This window comes from Talpa europaea (genome assembly GCF_964194135.1).
Source record: "Talpa europaea genome assembly, chromosome: 13".
NCBI classification, from domain to species: Eukaryota; Metazoa; Chordata; class Mammalia; order Eulipotyphla; family Talpidae; genus Talpa; species Talpa europaea.
The window spans coordinates 53,394,916-53,415,023 of record NC_140080.1 but is presented as its reverse complement, the minus strand read 5'-3'; the positions used below and the strand labels follow the sequence as shown (position 1 = coordinate 53,415,023).

The following is a 20,108-nucleotide window of genomic DNA, read 5'->3' as shown; positions in this document are numbered from 1 at the left end:
ATGTGAGTGGCTTCACTAAAGGGTCCTTGGGAGTGAGATGAAACATGCAGACCAGTATGGGTAAAGCCCCAAGATTTTGGGGGAAGAGGAGAGAATGGAAAAGTTTGGGTAGACAATTTTATTAGATTAGTGAATGCTTACAGAGAAAAGGGGTTGAAAGTTCAGATGATGATAGATCCAGGGGATGTGGGATTCCCAGAATGATGGGCAGTTGCTGCCTCTTGGTACTTTCCCAGCATCCACAGAGAGAGGCGGCAACCAGCATCAAGAAAGGAGTATCAAGGACAAACTGCCAGAATCCCACTTTTGTATGTTCTAAGAGTCCATTGTACACAAAGGCAGCATTCCTATCTCTTCATTCTCACGGCTGCCATTTTTGTTGCGGGTCAAGCATTCCATAATAAAATACAACAGGCTTCTAGAAAAGACCACATTGCTGAAAAATACCTCCCCCATTTCATCTAGTAGCAAGATGCCTCCACAGACTTTATAAACAACACCTACCTCCTTCTGACAGCTGACTGGTTAAAAGGCAACACGAAATGGCTATGTTGTGCGAGGCCAAACTGGTGAGCGCCGGGGACATACTCTGGAGCTCCTTCCAAGGCACACTGTTCCTATGAGGGATGCACAGGGGCCCTTAGCCACACACAGCCAGGGTCCCCACTAAGCACACAAGTTCTTCCATGAAGAAGGCATGTTAGCGCAATGGTATCAGTGGTGGCGGTGGCCGGGGAGGATTCCCCAGTGGAGGAGGTGGTGGTGGTGGACAGCAGCGAGCTGGGGACTAGAAATGTCCTAACCCTACCTGTGAGAATATGAACTTTTCTTGGAGGAATGAACGCAACCAGTGTAAGGTCCTTAAACCAGATGGCCCAGGAGGGTGACCAGGAGGCTCTCATGTGGGGGGTAACTATGGACATGATAATCATGGTGGCAGAGGCGGCTATTATCGGGGCGGCTACTGAGGCTGTGGCAGGGACCGGGGGACTTCCAAGGGGGCCAGGGTGGTGGGGACAGAGGTGGCTTTGGCTCTGGCAAGATGGATTCCAGGGGTGAGCACAGACAGGATCGCAGGGAGAGGCCATATTAGCCTGGCATGTGATGTTCTGGAACAGCTCTTCTTCCTGTACCCAGTGTTACCCTCACTATTTTGTAACCTTCCAACTCCTGACCACCCATGGGTTTTTTTATGTTGGAACCTGTAATTGTAACTATACCTCTGGTTCCCATTAAAAACCATCATTTCAGTTAAAAAAACAAAAAAGAAGGTGGCATGTTAGCACAATGGTATCAGAATACCAACAACAACAGATACATGTTTGCATTGATTTAATCTTCTTTAAGTAATTTACTTCTCTCTCTTCATAAAGGAAGTCAGAACTTCTATTTTTCACCTTAATCCCACTTGAGTTAAATTCCCAGGAATTTTCTCAGGTCTAAGGGGATAAGGTCCTGCTATTACTCTCTTCCTTCTCTATAGCTTGGGGGTGAGGGGGGGAAGGGAAGGGGCGTGAGGGGATTCACAGCTGCAGCACTAGCCTGAAAACTGCAAATGCCTGCAGGGGAAAGGCCTGGCCAGACCTTTCTACTTCTTCATGGAAAGGAGCAGGGGACAAGAGCAGCCAAGAGGAGCCAAGCTGGAGGTGCCCCCAACCCCCAAGGGTAGAGCATGTGAGCCAGAAGTTCCCTCTGCACACTGACTTCAAACCACATGAGGCCTCAGACTCAGCTTTCCAGCCTGGCGCGGGCAGGCAGACGCTGTCCTGATGTCACACATTAGCCCCATGGGGAGGTACTGCTTCCGCAGGACTGCACCACCATCTAACTAATTAGAGGGCTCACTTTCAACCTAGGAACTAAATAAATCAGAAGTGGGGGTGGAAAGAAAATTAAAACTAACAACTGCTATTAAAATCTGGGCAAAATAAGTTTTTCCCGCAAAGGTCAAATCTGTTTTTTAAAGCAATACTGGTGTGCATAGTGGCTTACCCTAAATACTTAGTTTCATGTTTCTGACTAAATCCAAAGTGATAATGAGTTCTCATAGAAACTGTCAAAAATACCCATTGTTGTGTGGCAACCTAATGAGGGTGTCCAATGCTGGGCTCTGTCATCTGCAAGTCTGCTCAGAGAACCACTCCCCACCCTGCTCTGCTTCCCTCTCCCCCACCAGGATGAACTCCGTCACAGCTTTCCCAGGACTCCTTTGAAAAATGGTTTCTGCCACAGAGGGCTGAGAGATTAGAGAGAGAAGATGGAAGAAGCTGGAATGCTTCCTGCTGCCTCCAGGCCAGGCATCCTCCCTGGCAGGGCTGTCTTCTCTGTGGTTTCAGCTCCCACAGGAACCCTCTGCTCAGCTTCCCTCAGCAGCTTGGCTCAGCCTGGAGGTAGCACCTTTCAAGCACCTTCCACCACCCCATACATACATCATCACTCCTCCTGCTCCTTCAACTTTCCCAACACCTTTGTAACGAAGTTCCCATTTTAATATCCTCTGGGCTGTGCTCTCTTCCTGACTGGGCCTGACTGGTATCACTGAGAAAGCCCCCTTACTGGACGTGGTAAAGGCTGGGGCTCTGGCAGGAGCTCGCTGTCCTCTCCAGGGGAAGCTGGGTTCAGCCTTTCAGAAAGCCGGCAGGTGTCCAGGTCCACTTGTTCATAATCAACTGCACTAGTGAAATCCAAAAGTCTAGACAAAAAAAACAGTGTTTGCAAAATTAAGATATCATAAGCCAACATGAACTGATGTCATTTGATTACTGAACACTTAAAAACCATTAATATATCACTCTTAGATAAACCACACTGAGCATCTTTCACAGTGACTAGAAGTCCATCTTATGTATTTTCTTTCTTGAGTCTTCTGCCTGAAGGTAACCCTTCTGGTCCACTGCACCCCATGACCCCCTGGCCATTCCTGAGCTTCCCTCTAGAGTTGGCTCAAATGCTGTCATCATCCCCTCCTGCAACCTGGGCCTCCGGACAGGGCTGTCTCTGGCTCTCACAGCACTCCTCAGTTGTCTCAATTAAACACTGGTCTCTTTCTTACAGGTTTCCTTTTCCCGGAAGCTGTGACCTACACTTGTCATAAATCCCTTTATTCTGCAGCCCTTGCATCGTGTTCCTGTGTACACGTACACTTTTGGCCTTTGAAGGATGAACACAGAACATGATCACAGAAACGCTTCTACCCTACCACCCTCCCAGCTTCACTGCTTTCAGGAACAAGAAGAAGCCTAATTAATCAAAAAATTAATAAAGACAATTGGGTGAATATATGTAGCAATTATACAAATAACTAGCACAAAACTCTGACACAATTGTGTTTAAATCCAATGCAACATTCTATTCTTGCAAGTATCAAGGATTCCTAAAAGGTTGTCTCATAGAAAAGGAAACTGTGACCATGAAAGAGCCAAGTCCTTGCTCAAGGTCACAAGGCCAGTTGGCAGCCCCCACGGAGGGAGCTGCAGTCACCTGATACTTGGCACACAGTTAGTTTCCCCGTGCAGAGTCTGGTGCCACAGGTCAGGGCAAGGTTTCTGTTCTCAGAAAGCTGACCCTGCCAGAGGCAGGGCTTGGGTGAAGAGAAATGAAATACCCCTGGGCACATGTTAATTCTTTTCCTCATCCTGAATGCCACATAGAACACAGACGTCCAGTTCTTAATGAGACAGTAATTATTTCAGGACGAAACATTAATAATCTAAGCTGCAAGTAGCCCAGTTATAAAGGCTTCTTTTTATAGCTATAAGTTCATGATAGCAAGAGACATGCATCACAAAATCTCTATACTCTCTTAAATGCATGCCAAAAGTGCATTTGACCTCTGCTGTTGATTGACAATCTTGTGGATCTAATATTCCATATTAAAAAAAAAAAAGTGGGCCTCCCCTAATGGCACAGCATTTGAGCGCTGGGCTGCGAAGCTGCCCGCAGCCTCTGCAGTGCTGGTTCGATCCCCGGCCACTGGTGAGGGTCCCACATGGCACGTAACCCTCTCCTGCCACACCCACTGCTCCCCTCAGCAGTGTATTTCATCAGTCTGCCTGCTCTGCTCCCTGCTCTGGCTCTGGTGAATTCTCTCACCCTCCTGCACTTCTGACTGTACCCAGTGCTTATATAACTAACTAACTAACTAACTAACTAACTAACTAACTAAATAAATAAATAAATAAATAAATAAAATCTTAAAAAAAAATTGAGGACCAGGTCTCTCTATCATTCTAATCCAATAAAATCTGTTTGGAAGACTTTATGACAAAACATTGGGGTTCATTTGTTATTCAAGATCATGTAGAATTTTACACAATTTCAAATAGCAAAATTAGATTGCTGGTTTATGTCAAGACTCAGCATCTAAGGATGAGGAAATGCAAAATCAACCCACGGGCACAGGTCCACTTACTCCATGTTGAAGATCAGGTTTCTGATGCAGCCATGGAATGAGCTTCTTATCTTGAGCAGGGATGTCCCCTCACCCTCTGGAACCCCCCCTATGTACAGGCTGGATACGTTTATTGTTCTGTTTTCCGCTGATGGACCCAACTTCATCTCTACAGGATGTGTCTCATCCAACTGGACAGTGATAGTTCTATAGGTCAAAGGAGAAAATAAAAGCTTTGAAATAAAATGAAAAATAATTATATATTTTAATACATCAGTCTACAAGTTCTTACCTAATAATAAAAGTTCCCTGAAGACACATTTTAACATGACATTGTGAATAAAAAGGTTACTCTTGCAAATTAAAACTTACAATTGAGCACTCTCTAAAATTAAATAGAATGCTATTAAATATTATTGAGTTCAATTACTTTTGGGAGGCATTTTTCTTTTACTTCTTTACCTGTGATGAAATGTGCAGTGTAATTTTAAAATAATAGGTCTATTACTGTTGGTCTATTAGTATTTACTATTTAGCATTGATGTAAGAGCATTTACTGATGCTATCATATTGTTTGCCAGATAAATAATAGAATGTAAAGACAACTCATACTGAATCCCTATAAAAGGCAAGATTAGGAGTATTCAATTAAAAAATCTTACAATGAAGGAGATGAAACTTAGTAATCAGTTTTCTAAGGCAGTATTTTAGCAAAATTCTTTTTTTTTCAACGATTTATCTATGCACACAAGAACTGGGGTACAGGCCAGAGATGCAGGTGGTTGAGAGGATCCACCAGATACAGAGTGGGAAACAGAATAGGCAGACCGACTGAAATACACTGCTGAGGGGAGCAGCAGGCGAGACAGGAGAGGTCTGTTGCACCATGTGGGTTTCTCTCTGGCCAGCCAGGGATCGAACTCGTGCTGCAGAGGCTGTAGATTGCCCCATAGTGTGATGCTGAACCCCTTGCGCCACCAGGGAGGCCCAATTATAGCAAAATTCTAAAATAATCTTGGAACTATAAAACCCCCAAATATTAGAGATGTCATACTAGTCATCACCATAGTTTCACTGCAAAGAGCACCAGGACAAGGATCCCTCATCACATCAGTACCTCCCATTCCTTATCAGGGAGACAGAATGTTCTTGACCATCGCCATATGTGCCCAGGGGCGCGCGCAGGATCACTCTTCTCAGGCTCGTTCCGTCCCCTGGATTAACATGCACTTCAATGTGGCCTTCAATCAGCATGATAGTAAAGAAGGGCTGGGAGGGTTGCACAGAGAATCCCCACAGGAAAAAAAAAATTAGTATATGATGTTAAAAATGACCATCTGACAAAGATCAAGCATTCATTCACCCTGCAGCATGGTTGCGATAATTTCATAGCAATGTCTGTAAAATGTGGGGCACAGTAGAGAACAGTACTCAATAAATTGCAGGTGCATGACCTCTACATTGTTAAGACAACAGCTTTCCAAAGTCTCTTCAAATGTCATGATATATGCAAGTTTAAATAAAGGAAAGGGTAAGGATCACCTATAGTATTGTAATGGATTATAAATATTGGAAACCAACTCTTCTCACGTCTCCCACTGCTGGTATACTGCGCTTGTCACAAGTCACATTTTTCTGCCTGCTCCTTTCAACCCTATGACATTTAAAGAAAATCCTGACACATGGGGCAGTATACCAAAGAACTCTATATGAACTTAAGGAATTGCTGTTTTCACCTTGGAATAAAGAGGAACATACTGAAGAAAACTCAAGTATGTGCTCTCCCAGTGAGTTTTAAAGCAGAAGACAGCAAGCATCTTTCTTTATAGTAGCGAGACAAGATGGATCATGTAAACATGAAGACATCACAGAATATGGGAAAGCCAGCAATAACTTTTACTTATTAACAAATGCACACCCATAAACAACAGGGCACACAACTACAATAAATGTTTACAATAAATGACTCAGTCAAGTCATTTTCCAGCCAGTGTTTCCTGAGTCCTGGCCCAATGGCTTTAACCTACTCACCACGTGGGGGTGTCGGTGGCCCTGCTTCTCCCTGTGCTTGTCCAGGGCAGCCAGGATGATGCCACTGCTGTTGTTGGTGGCAAAGGTCACTAATAATTCCGATTCTGATGACAAGGACTTGGGTGGCAATTCAACATAGCCACCTTTCAGGAAGCTGACACTTCTGATAGGCTGGTCACAAAGGGGAAGACAAAGCACGTTAGGACTCCTCATGCTGAGGCATCCATGGTTAGGAACTTACTGCAATGTTAGTTCAATGCTTCCCACCTCCAGTATGCAGCCTTTTCTCACTCCATAGGAATTCCTGAGTAAATCAAAGGTTGATCTCGATATTTCCAGGTTTTTGATACAACCCACGTAGTTTTTGCTGGTGATACCTTTCCTGTAGGGAAGGACATAAGAACAACAAAATTTGGGCTTTATAACTCTATTTTTGAAAGAAGGAATTTAAATGGGCCTATAGATAAGGATAATTTGTTTCTGTGTGGGAAGGATGGTGATGGTGAGGCCTTCAGGTCAAATGAATGTTCTTAGGATTAAAGAAAGAAATGGGATTTAATAGTTTGATTATTTAGATAACTACTGAGATAAAAATGTGCTTAATATTTAACATTAAAATATGTTTAAAAACTATTATAGTCATTATAATTTAAATGTGTTTATGAAAACACAGACCAAGGAAAATTGGGCATTACCACAATGAAAATATAACACGTAGACTTCAACCCAGTGTCTATGCTAAATAGAGTGTTTGCTTCCAGCAACCCAGTCCCCATGCTAAATAGAGTGTTTGCTTCCAGGGGGCAAACAGGCAATAGTATCTCCTAGGATCACATATCTGGTGAATCGGTGGCTGTTGCTCATACTTTTCATGAAGTTTCTCCTGAAGGAGTTAATTGCATTTGGTGACATCTGGCAATACCCAAAATCCTATTTCTTAGACTTCAAGCCAGTACCATATTTTTCTTAATAGGAGTTGGGGTGAGATTGTGAAGTGTCAGGCTCTCGTTTCCATAATTTGGAGACTGCTGTACCTCTCCACGTTATGTACTTCAGAATCAGCTAGTCCCAGAACTTTGTAGTAACATGGTTTCCCATTAGAGTCATGTCTTATTTACTTCTCTGTGTTAATCAACAAGTTGTGGACTACTAAGTAACTACATGATTTAGGTGAAATTTCAACCTTTCTGAATCTCAGATTTTCCCATTGTGAATGAGGAGGCTGACATTGATGATACCCAAATCTTTTCTAGCAAGAAAGTGTGTTTTGGGATATTTTCCTAGAGCAGAATATCTACAGTGTGGTGTTTAGGCAACTCATAGATGAACTACAACATAGTTGTGGTTATAGGAACACCTGAAGTCACCATGTCAAGGAATAATATCTGGAACCTGTGGTTAGAAAACTGGCTTCTGGTCCTGGCTTTGTCTTGGAAGAGGTGTAAGACCTATGGCAATTAATCAGTTTCCCTTTAGTTTAAGTGTAATTCATTTCCAAGGCCAATGGTGAACAGTGATTATAAACAATTTCCTTGGAATTTACAGACATTTCTGGCAAAGAAAAGGTGATGGGGAAGTAGGGAAGTAGATTCTGGGCTACTCAACCCATAAAATCTAGTGGTTGCATTGCTGCCCCACATATTAAGATTTGGTATAAGAATTCAACTTATCTTGTTTTGACTGCTGGTCTTTCACATTTTTAATGATGTGAAAGAAATTTAGAGCTTAGTTTGTGCAGTCCAACATTACAAAACTAAGGACAATGAATTGCAGAAAGTTATTTAAATTATTAAAGTTACAAAGCTAAACATGAATCAGTGTTATAAAAGGCTTTCTCTCTTCTGCTGTCTTTTATCCATCTTCCTGATGTTGGTCTTTCAACTTCCACATACATTATTCATTCTAATCACAAAAAAGGGAAATCCATCTAAGTCTACAGAAAGCATGATTTTTCCTCTGATACACTGAAAAATAGAGAGGATAAAGATGTATAATGGAAGTGGGGAAGGTGTCCAAATATTGCATGTAACAAATTTCTGATGTTCTAAAGGCAGATAGAAGATCATTAATTATACTCCAGAGGATTTCTTTACTTCTTAATATGGCATATAGTGGTTTGAATCAAAGTAATTGTTATGAGTTAAACTGTATCCTCCCAAAAGGTGTGGAAGCGCTAAACCCCAATGCCTTAAATGTTACCTTATTTGGAAATAAGGTTATTGCAGATATGATGAAGTTAAGACAAAATCATCCGGATAGGGCCTAATCCAATATGACTGGTGTCCTTATAAAAATACACAGAGAGAAACACACAAAGTTGGACACACAAAAAGAATGCCATCTACAAGTTGAGGAATGCCTTAAGGCATCAGAAGCTTAGAGAAGGGCAAGCGATAGGTTCTATTTCAGAGCTCTCAGAAAGAAGCAGTCTGCTGATACATTGATTTCAAACGTGTATTCCCCATAACTAAAAGACAATACATTCTGTTGTTTAAACCACTCAGTTTGGGCAACCTGGTTTTGAGAACCCTAAGAAACTGCTATAGGGACATGCAAATCCTGCAGTGTGATATTATACCTTACAACTCTTGACCTAGGTAATCCACCCACATAAATTGGATCCTTATCAAGACGATTGAGGTCAGAAGATGCACCCGGAGTTTCTCCTTGCTTGGTTTCTTTATAACTGGTGTTATATGCATCAATAACTGCTAGGAGTCCTAAAAATAGATGGGGAAAAATAGATCAGAAAATTAAAATTACATTCTAAGTTAAAAAAGCTCACATACAAAGACATGTTCTTTTACATTCTGCAAATACGATTAGCTAAGGTCTTGAACATTAAAGGACAAATGAAAATCCTCTGCACAAACCTCAATAAATCCATAATACACATCAGTACATAATGATAGTATGTATGTAGAAGAAAACAGACTGGATCTGATTCTTGATTCCAGATAGGAATTTCATGTTAAATGACACACTTGGAAACCACAGACAAACAGAATTAAAATTTTCCTCCAGAGAAATGTGAATCCTGGTGTTTATTATTCCAAGTAAAACAATGGCTTTTGATTATAACATAATTCAAGAATACCCAGGAAGCTAAAGGAGAATGACTATGGATTTTGGAAAGATTTCTAATCCTACAAGAGTGGCCAATATCTCATCCATAAGACCTGCACTTACCTTGCTTTCGGTTTCGCTGGAAGGCAATTTTGTACCAGGTTCCATTATTATATCGTCTGTCTGTAATAAGAGCAAGAGGCCCTGAGCCCAGGTCAACTGTGACTTTAACTCTGCCATGGACAAGCTCAATGGATAAAAAGTCCTTCTGCAAAGAAGAGAAAAACTAGTTATCCATGGCTAAATCATTTTCACAAGATTGCCCTTCTTTTCAAATCAGGGGTGGCAGAATCCTTTAAAAGTCAAATTTAGAAAACTGCATCTGGCCCAACAGCCAATAGTCTATGCCAGGAAAGTACAAGTATGTACAAAGACTTTCTGGAATATCACAGAGATATAAATGATATATATACATTGATATCACATATAATTCAAAAGAAGTGGAGTCTGTAACTTTTTCCATTGAAATTGACAAAAAGCCAGAAGATCTAGAGAAGTCACCATCCCATGAAGAACAAAATGGGAATGTGAAATTCCTGAATATGAAATTCTAATAAGGTTACAGTGGTCACTGTGAACATGGGACATTATTTAAGCTCACATTTTAATAATGTTTAACTGGTATCTATGAAGACTGGAAGGCTACTTTCTACTTAGGGTTCTTCCAATTTCCATAGGTTCTTCAATTCATTTGTAACAATAAATAATTTGAAATGGTAAACATGGCACACAGGCGCAAGTATATGCTAGTAAGAGTTATCAAACACAGATGTCCTCACGGCAATCTAACTGTATACACACAGTGGTCCCAGTGCCAGAAAGACTCTCACCGTGCCATTTGAAGCGAGATAGAGAAGGAGTCCATTAGGTGAAAAGGTACTAAAAAGCATAATTATCTGAGTCACGGTAGCCCGGAGTGTCTTCTCCATTACAGAATACCCACTCCCATCAAAATGGAAGGAAGAGTCTTCATTCTGGAGACTGAAAAGCAGAGCAGGTAAGGGCAATCCACTCTCAGGAATATAGATAACAGACAACAAATGATGTATTTAAGTGATTCACCCTCACAAAAATGATGGTAAATCTGTAATTTCCATATTTTGATAACAAATATACATCATTATATCTTGAAAGATGCTTGTCATTGGATTATGCAAGACAAATGCTCAGTTGCTCTATAAGCAAAAGAAATTAATGCAGGCAGCAAAAGAAATTTCTTGTAAGGATGGATAACTGCTATTAACTACATTTTTGCTTTTGTTTGCTTTTTCTAATTTCTTTAATTTAACAATCCTTAATTCCAGTGCTTTCAGAATAATTTGTATATGAGTGTCTATTGCACTCTGCTGGTTTTAACTAATAAATCACATAAGCTGGAATTACAATTGAAAGCAAATGGGTACTAATGTATCTGAAGGATTATTTTACAAAAAAATTCATTGATAAAAAATAAATCTCAGTCAGCAGAATGAGCTTACAACAGAGTTATATGAATAGACCACACACTTCTCAGATACTTGTATTTCCCTGTCTTTTCCCCTGTGCCTCAAATAGCTGATTTGACTCTCTGTTTAATTATTCAGTGAGTTAATCTGGAACATATCATTATTAGGTTTAAAAGACTTCTCTGGAATACTGGAATATCACAGAGCTTGAGAGAGATGAAACTTTGGAGTTGTTTTTTGGGCTTTTTTTTTTTTTTTTGGTATTTGAATTTGAAATTTTCCCAGTTGAAGCTGTTATAACCAAATTTAGTGTCACATGTCCAAGCAGCACAGAATAACCAAATAGCGAAACTCTTTCCATCATGATTTGTGAAATCAGGGTTCATACAGCCTCATGCAGCTCTGCTTTCCCAAAACAGTTCTGTCTTGCAAACTCTTTTAAGATGTATGACTTAAAAAAATGAACTCTGTAAAATCTCTTAAATTGTGGCTTAATTTTAATTCATTAATTCTTAAGCCAGTGGCTTCCTAAAAGCATGTTCTTTACTCTGCCTCATGGCTGACCACAGTTCAATGTGACTCAAGACTCTAGAACCAGACTGCAAATTACTAGCTGTGTGAACTCGGAAAGTTATCTAACTTCTCTATGCTTCACTCTCCTCATCTATTAAAAAAAAAAAAAGAATAATAAGCATAATAAGCTCTCTAAGAGAAGTACACGGGGTTTAACACATTAAAGTCCTGTCTGGCACGTAGCAAATGTTCTCTCCATTTTAGCTCAATTATTCTGCTGTGTTCAAAGGCCTTTGATAGGTCCCCATCTTGGCTACTGATAATTAAGCTTCAAAGATTAAGTACTTTCCCCATGGACACCCCAAGAAAATGTAGAAGTCAGGTTTCAAAACTGCAGAAATCTGTCTCACCCCTCTGTGCATTTTTTCCCTTCCCTACAGCTTGTGAGTTCTCTGCTCTCATGAATATGAGGGCATGGCTTCTGGCATAACACCTTCAGCAGGGCCTGCCCAAGGGAGGAGCCAGAGAGAGGGATGGATTCAAGTGAAAGGATGATGAAAGCAACTGTCCTGAGGGTGTGTGTGTCCCCGGGATCAACCACACATTTTGGGGCTTGTCCCCATGTGGGTCCAGCTTCTGTTCTATCACCTTGAGGTCAAGTGCATTCCCAGTCAGCCAAGGCCCTGTTCCCCAGATGGACCTTGTGACGAGAGCTAGGTCCCTGTAGGACAGGAGGCCAGGATGAATAGCACTGGGTCGACATTTTGTGAATAGCTCTGTTGTAGCCCCGAGCGGTTTTGGAGGAGCCTGGCCATCACGGGGCCTAGGGTGAACCCCGCCTCCCCAGCTCGCAGCCCTGTGAGCCTGGAAAGATCACTAAATCCAAGTTCTGTTCACGATGCAGAGAGAATGTGCACTATCCAGGAACACAGTGTGCAGCTGCTATGCAAGAGGCTGACCACCTGGGCCCAGACCTAGGATACTGTGCACTTACTGTGACACAGAGGGGCACTTTTAAAAATGTTTCTATGTAGCTAATTCCCCCCTAGATCATGAGGCATCAGAGGAAATAAACTTAGCTGACTAATGATGACATTGTGGGGACTTAGCAGAGAGCCCTGAACACAGATGACCCAAAGTTCAGCCGCCTCGCCAGTACCCTAAATTAACACAAGGATTGGTTTAATGCTAATTAAAGAGACCTGGGAGAATGCAAAGATTATGCCCGTTAATTAGGTGTTCTATTGAGAATTGTTATAATCAGTGATTTATTTTGCAATATCCTCTTAAGAAATTAAGAGATTGTTCCGAACGTACAAATGTTATAAACATTTGCTGATAATGTAAAGCAGTATAAATATATTCAAAGAAGGATAAGAAAACAAAATTTCAATTAGTTTAGTTGGTAATATAAACTAAACATGCAAATTCCAAATTCTGGAATGGTCAAATGATCAAATGAGTTTGGGAAAATCTGCAACTCTGGCATCTCCCTGAAGGGACATTCTAGAGGCTCTATTGTCCTCATAGGAAAGAAACATGGTTTATTTTATTTATTTTTAAATTATTTATCTGTGGATTCACCCTCAATTGCCATGTTTTCTTAAGAGAAAGGAATATTTATTATTATTTTACCAAAATAGTACTCTTAAAAAAAAAACCCACATTTGGGCCTCCCTGGTGGCGCAGGGGTTGAGCGCTAGGCTGCGAAGCTGCCCACAGCCTCTGCAGTGCTGGTTCGATTCCCGGCCACCGGGCGAGGGTCCCACATGGCACACAGCCACAGACCTCTGCTATCTCGCCTTCTGCTCCCCTCAGCAGTGTACTTTGGTCCTTCTGCCTGTTCTGCTCCCCGCGCTGGCTCTGGTGAATTCTCTCACCCTCCCACGCTTCTGACTGTACCCAGTGCTTGTATAAATAAATAAATAAATAAATCTTAAAAAAACAAACAAACAAAAAAAACCCTACATTTTTGGAAATGTTGGTCATATGAACCAAATGATTTGTTTAATACCCAGAAAAGCACATTTAATTGTGCTAAGGAGCCAGTTTGGTTCCAATAAGCTGGGAAGCCAGTCATCTCCCAAGATGGCCAGTTCTTGGTTAACATGGAACGGGCAGTGCCTACTCTCACCTTCACCTTCCAGTCCAAGGTCCATGGTGGGTGGATGGGAATCTGGTGGAAGGGCAGTTCTCAAAAGAGAACAAAACTGGTAACCTCTGGAATGAAAATCTCAATGTTCTCATTCCAACACAAGAGGAAAGGAGCCAACAATTATTAAATTCACTTATTGCTGAAGAGTAACCCTAAAAATGACTGATGAGAACTGGGTATATTGTAAAATAGGGGGACATGTTCTCTACTAGCACTGCTCAATTTCTGTTAAGACTTATCTTTCTACAAATGAGATTAATGATCTGGGGTCAGTGTAGGGGACAGATTCTTGAGCATTTTTCATGATAAAATTACTAAATGCTGAGAGCACTTCTTTCCTGACTTGAAAAACAACTCAAGAAAAAAGTGACAGAGGAGAGGGCCTGGCTCCTCTGCTCATGCTCCCCTAGGCTTAGGGCGGATGTCACTATCTCCCAAAGTAACAATTTTTTTTTAAAGATTTTATTTATGCACGCAAGAATTGGGGTACAGGCCAGAGTTTGTGGGGGAGGTGAGAGGATTCACCAGAGACAGAGTGGGGAACAGAACAGGCAGATTGACTGAAATAAACTGCTGAGGGGGATCAGCGGGTGAGACAGGAGAGGTCTGCTGTGCCATGTGGGTCACCTCCCTGGCCGGCTGGGGATTGAACTCATGCTGTAATGGCTGCAGGTAGCTTCATAGTGCTGCGTCTTAACCCCTTATGCCACCAGGAAGGCCCCAAATAAACATAATTTTTTACCACATTGGCCAATTACAAAATCTTGGAATTTCAGGAGTTTATTGTCAAGAAAACGATCTTGAGATATTTACATGGAAAGCAATGTGCAAGCCTAGCAGGAAAGTCAGAGATAAATACTGGTTTCAAATTTATAAAGTATTTTCATATATATCATGTTAGGTGTTCATCACCATAGTCTGGGACAAGTATAATTATCATTTTCCTTTTCTGGGAGAAGGAACCAAAACCTCCCTGAGGTGAAGTGGCTTAGTATTCAAAGTAAGCAAGACAGTCTTGGTAGGAGAGTTAGGCCAGGAGTCTCAAGAAAAAGACTCAAAAGCCAGTATTCTTTTAAGTCTTAAGGTTCCACAAACTGGGCTTCTGCTCATACTTTTTAGGCAAGCCAAGGGAAGGGGAAAGCAGTATATGAAAGGCTTATACTATAGAACCCCAAATGATGAGCCATGTCTGATGAGAAAGTAGAGCTGACAATGACAAAATGAACACAAATCCCTAAGTGTAATGCAAGTTGCTTCTAACTGATCTTGTCACATCTCACTGTTGATTACAGAGATTTATCTGGACAGAGATGCCCAGTAGATGGGAGAAATTACATCAGATGTTACATTTTTCCAATGGCAAAGGTAATCTATTGTTTTAATTACTAAAGTGCCAAGGAACAAGTTGTAAACACTTACAGGATTGCAGTTATTTTAGTAGAAAATAGTAGAGGGGGGTGTTGAGTCCTGTGAAATTAAGTTATGAAATGCTTTCTATTATGTGAGTACACGCGAAAAGATGTTTGTAGGTAGTTGTTTTCCATTTCCAAATGCATTTTATTTCTAGAAGTATGGAACGTAGGGAGAGGAAAGTACTATTTATAAAAAGGGAGTATACAAACAATCAAAAAAAAATCTCATCCTTGGAGAGAAAGTAAAAACATACAGTGAAATATCCAAGACTTAGTTGTGGTATTTTGAGACAGAAGGTAGTTTGAAAACACATATGATACATCTCAATTTTATGATCCACAATCTAAGCATACTATATACAAGACCCAGCAAAAAGAACACTTCTTTTTAAGGGTTAAAAGTGCTACCCATAGGTCTAATAGTAGATGATCTATATCACATCTTTTGCCCTAAAGGGACCAACATCATATCTACCTCTGATGTGCCGTAAGTTTTTAATGCAGTTCCCAGGTGTTCATAGACTAACATAGCATGTGTCAAATTGTGGGGCGCATTACCTTCCAAAGCAGCCGTGGCACTTCCCCTCTCTTTCAAGATAATTCCACAGGCCAATGGACTGTCCATTCAGGAAGGCTTCTCCCATGCAGCCTTTGAAATGAGTAACTTTTACAGCAGGGGACTTCTAATGTAAAAAAAAGAAATGTTACTACATAATATTGGTGAAAAGGAATAACATTTTAAATACATAAAACTTCTTCCTTGGAGTTAAATCAAACAGATCCAAATTCTGAGAAAATAAAATCCAGAAAAATGGCCTGTAATCACTGTATTTCCTTCCACTTTTGAAGCGGGATCCTAGAATGAGTGACAACCTGGTGGGATCTTGAAAGTTATCCCCATTCCCAGGGTTGCTGGAGAGAAGCCCTTATAAAGAAGGGAGATGATGGTCAGTGGTGAGGGCCTGGCTGAGACTGAGAACTTTCTCTTATTTCAGAGCACCGACCCAAGTTCAGATGACTTAACTTTACTTTGTGAGAAGACAACTGATATAATAAAATAAATGGGTTCTTTGCTGAACACTAGTTAGTATTAGTCAACCACTCTGGCTAGAAAAGAGATCAAGGAACTTAAGGGAAATTAATGTAAAATACTGAATTTCCTATTTCATTATTTTTTTTTAAAAGTAAGTTTTTATTTATTTATTTTTTTAATATTTATTTATTTATTTATACAGCACTGGGTACAGTCAGAGGCACAGGAGGGTGAGAGAATTCACCAGAGCCAAAGCGTCCTATTTCATTATTAGAAAAGAAAAATAAATAGTAAAATGAACTATCATTTCTTTCCTATTTGAACAATTAAGCATGATTTTTGACTCTACAAAACCAACCCAACTCTGCAGATAAACTGTTATTAAGCAAAATAATAATATCAGAAAAATCGTCATCTGCACAGGACAAAAGTCAACAATTTAAACATACAAATTTTATATACAGGTTAAAAAAAGCCAATCAAGTAAGCATTCAGATGAATGTTCACAACGTTACCTTGATCTGTCCTCCAAGCCCTCCAACAAACATGAGCGTGGAGTTGTTTATATCCAGAACATTAGCTGTTCCTGGGGATTTACTTGTTTTTGAAGGTGGCTTTTGCGATGCGCTCATTTCCTTTACACTCAATGACCCAATGTTTCCAAACCTAAGGGTCACAAATAATTGCAAAAAATAACTTCCTGTCAGTTCACAAACATACACATCTGTTTCATACACAGCTTCCATCTGCCCTTAACCCCAGTTTATTTTTCTAAGACAAATTTCATCATGTTACCTGCTCGCTTAAAATAGTTAAGATTAACGAGTTCAACTATTTGGAGCAGTCCATTGCCATCAATGGTACTGTTTTTTTTTTCTTATAAATAACAACAAAAAATGAAAATTCCAAACAATAACATTATAGAAAATTACAAAGAAAGGCATAGCTTATGATGCTAAAATGTAATCACCTCTGAGGAGAGGTTTTTTTCCCTTTGTGTCTGAAATTTAAGAAAACTTACATCCTTGCCTCTGCCCTCTTCTACTTACATTGCACTGCAACCATGTGGGATTTCTATCCAATCACATTTTATTCCTCTTTACCCAGGGGAAAACATTTTATTAGTTTGGCTTATTTCTTCTGTAATAAGGGAAAAAAAAACCCTTCATTTCTGTAGCTAATCAAAACTACATATTTTTTTCACTATAACCTGACTTCCCAGCTGTTTCAGAGACTATTACAAGATATTGCAAATGTAATTATGTAGAAGAAACAGTTTTTTTTTTTTTTTAAAGATGCTTGCAGGAACTTTCTCTACCTGGTTACATAAATACTGTGCCATTTGTTGTCATCAATGGGAAAGTCTGGAAATTCCAAGCGTGCTGACCCAGAGCCCACATCCCAGAGGACGGCCACGTTCCCGCGCCGCATCTCCACTGCCAGGAAGTCAGTCTAGAGCACAGGGTATGAGTTGGGGTAAGTGTCCATCCTAGATTATTTGCATGGCTACCAAGACACTTTTAACACGAGCTCTTAAAGCATTTTCTCTGTTCTTCAAAAGAAAACTCTTATATAAAACAAACAAAAATGATCTTCCTTTGTCTTCAAATGCTCCCCTTTCTGGAGCTGGAACATGGCTCAGAATATTGGGGACAGTGGCCACGACTGGACAGTGCCCACAGTCCTTGCCCAGAAGGGCCCTCTGCAATCCTTCCCCTAAAGCTCCCCAGGAAAACTTGCAGGAAGCATGAGGGACTGCAGCTTAGGGCACATACTCATCTCTGTGTGTGTTAGGCACTAAGCAAATGTGAAATATGCAGTGATGGGAGCTATGACTTGCATCTATTTTGCATCTTATCTTCTAAGAAGACAACTGAAATAGTATTTGTGCATGTTATTATTTTCTGCTCAAATTTGCTTAAAGACACTGCATGGCCAAAGATTTCAATGGCCTTCCACAGGGGACTCACCCTCTGGGAATCATCAGAGTCCTGTTGCCAGAGAGAAGAATACTAATTCCAATATGCTCCTCCACCCCTCCATTCCTGGTAACCTCCACTGAGATTGATTTATGGGCTCAGAGCCAAACTCAATGGCTTTTCAGATCACAAAAGGCATTAAGAAAAGTCTGCTGCTGCAGCTTGAGATTCAGATGCCACCGGGCAGCTGCTCTCATAAATGTTATAATCCTTTTCACGGACATTAATTTTGTAGTGTATTTTTAATCTAACGTTACCAGTACCAGTTTAGCAAAAAGGTTAGATCCCTTAGAAGAATCAATGATTTTTCACCAAGATCCTATTTTTTTTAATTAAAAAACTGTCAGTATACACACTGATGGGAGAAGAGTTGTTTCCTGCAGATTGATACTCACACTGGTACTGCTTCCCAGGTAGAAGAGAAGGTTATCAGGTTCGCTTGTTTTAACATTTAGTGTTAAGGTGTTATAGTTAGTAGAAGAAATCTGTGGCTGGTAGGCCCGGATGCAATCTCTGTCTGCAGACACAGCAACTTTAATCTGCGAAGGGGAAGGAGATGTCCCGTCATTCAGTGACATACATTGGCTGCCTGCCGGGAAGTCAGTGTTCCATATGGACCTTCACTGCTGGGCAGCTTTCCTCTCTTGATAACATATGTTTCATAAAGTAGGTTTTATTTGGTAAAAGACTTGAATTTGGGGTATTAAAAGAGTGTTTTATGTAGGAAACTATCCCTTTCAAGTGAGATGTAATTCCGTAACGACAAGAAGCTTATCCAATCACCGAAATCTTCATGCTTGAGAGGATATTTGATAATTGTTTGTCCAATATATGGCCAGGTTATTTACTTCTTCCTTTTAGCGAACATTTATAGAGCAGCTTGTGCTCTATAAATAGATGTTAATAATACATATTTCTTTAATAAGCAATTATTTGCATACGTACCTTATATGAACCTTAAAGATGATAAGTTGATATTAACCAGAGCACTTGGAATCATCCATTGAGCCTACAGTTACTTAGTGACTGTAACTAAAACAGATGGAAATCAGAGCTCCATCCTTTTTCCAACCGTGAGGTCAGTGTGGGAGGAAGGGATGAAAAGTGCCCAAAACTCCTTTCCCTAAGCTTGAAAGCTGCAGGCAGAGAGACATCAGACCAGAGGTCACAACTAGCCTCTCCGGGCCCTCAGGAGCATAGCAATTGCAGGTTCTTTTGAAAATTTTATTTCCTGAAACTCCTTTCCTTTGGCACAGCGGCCATGTCTTGTGTTACAGAGGCTTAAAGCATTTTCTCAAAGTTGAGCTTCTCCCAGGGTCAAATGTTTTGTGTTTTGGGGTGGGATTCTGTGTTTAGGGGCGCAGGGTTATGATATACAGAAACAGAGAGGATGAGGCTCACACAGCCTGAACCTGCTGAAGAGCACTGGGAAAGCCAAAGCAAAGTTGTAAAATGAAGACAACAGCAAGTTGTGAACACTTAAAATTAATGTGCTCTATGCCATCTAGTAGTCATACATCTAGGTTACAATTATAAAGCTTCATAAAGGCACGGCAATCTCTTTGCCAACAACATTTCGAAATCTGTTAAATAAAAGCAGAAATCAAAGAGAAAGTGAGACTAATTAAGTGTCGTTAAGTGCACGTAAGACAGGCTGTGAGGAATCTGGAACTAGTGAGAGCTGGAGCAAAAGTCTAGGGCAGATGTGTCATTTTCTAAGAAGCTCTCGGGCCCTGTAGCTGCCCAGTGCTTCAGTGTGGCAGTGTGGGGTGTTTCTGAGGGCAGGGGCTTCAACTCACAGAAGCTGCTTGTTTTCGGGCCTGGTTGATCAGCAGTTTGATTTCTGATAGATTTCTGCTCAGATTCTCTTCTAATATCTTCAAAGGCTTCAACCGATCAAATAACAGGTTGGCTTGGGTTTCCGCGTCCTTAACTTTTCTTCCTGCCAGCAGAGCTAAGAAATAGGAGGAGACAAGAGGTGCAGGAAAGTGTGGGGTGGTGAAAGGAAACAAGAGAAATTGTTA

The 20,108-nt window shown here is 40.7% G+C and overlaps 1 protein-coding gene across 1 annotated transcript in view; it reads right to left on the bottom strand.

Annotated features, from left to right (window-relative positions):
- The window catches only part of LAMA1 (laminin subunit alpha 1), a gene marked incomplete at both ends in the record, with an annotated part of 141,152 nt that overhangs the window by 8,505 nt on the left and 112,539 nt on the right, over positions 1-20,108 (bottom strand). The window contains 14 exons of the mRNA XM_084252201.1: positions 505-617; positions 2,557-2,692; positions 4,412-4,597; positions 5,508-5,659; positions 6,422-6,592; positions 6,689-6,803; positions 9,000-9,141; positions 9,611-9,755; positions 10,378-10,528; positions 15,631-15,755; positions 16,621-16,771; positions 17,424-17,557; positions 18,480-18,623; positions 19,884-20,038. Coding sequence (XP_084108327.1) covers positions 505-617; positions 2,557-2,692; positions 4,412-4,597; positions 5,508-5,659; positions 6,422-6,592; positions 6,689-6,803; positions 9,000-9,141; positions 9,611-9,755; positions 10,378-10,528; positions 15,631-15,755; positions 16,621-16,771; positions 17,424-17,557; positions 18,480-18,623; positions 19,884-20,038 — 2,020 coding nt within the window. The remainder of the gene's footprint in view (positions 1-504; positions 618-2,556; positions 2,693-4,411; positions 4,598-5,507; positions 5,660-6,421; positions 6,593-6,688; positions 6,804-8,999; positions 9,142-9,610; positions 9,756-10,377; positions 10,529-15,630; positions 15,756-16,620; positions 16,772-17,423; positions 17,558-18,479; positions 18,624-19,883; positions 20,039-20,108) is intronic.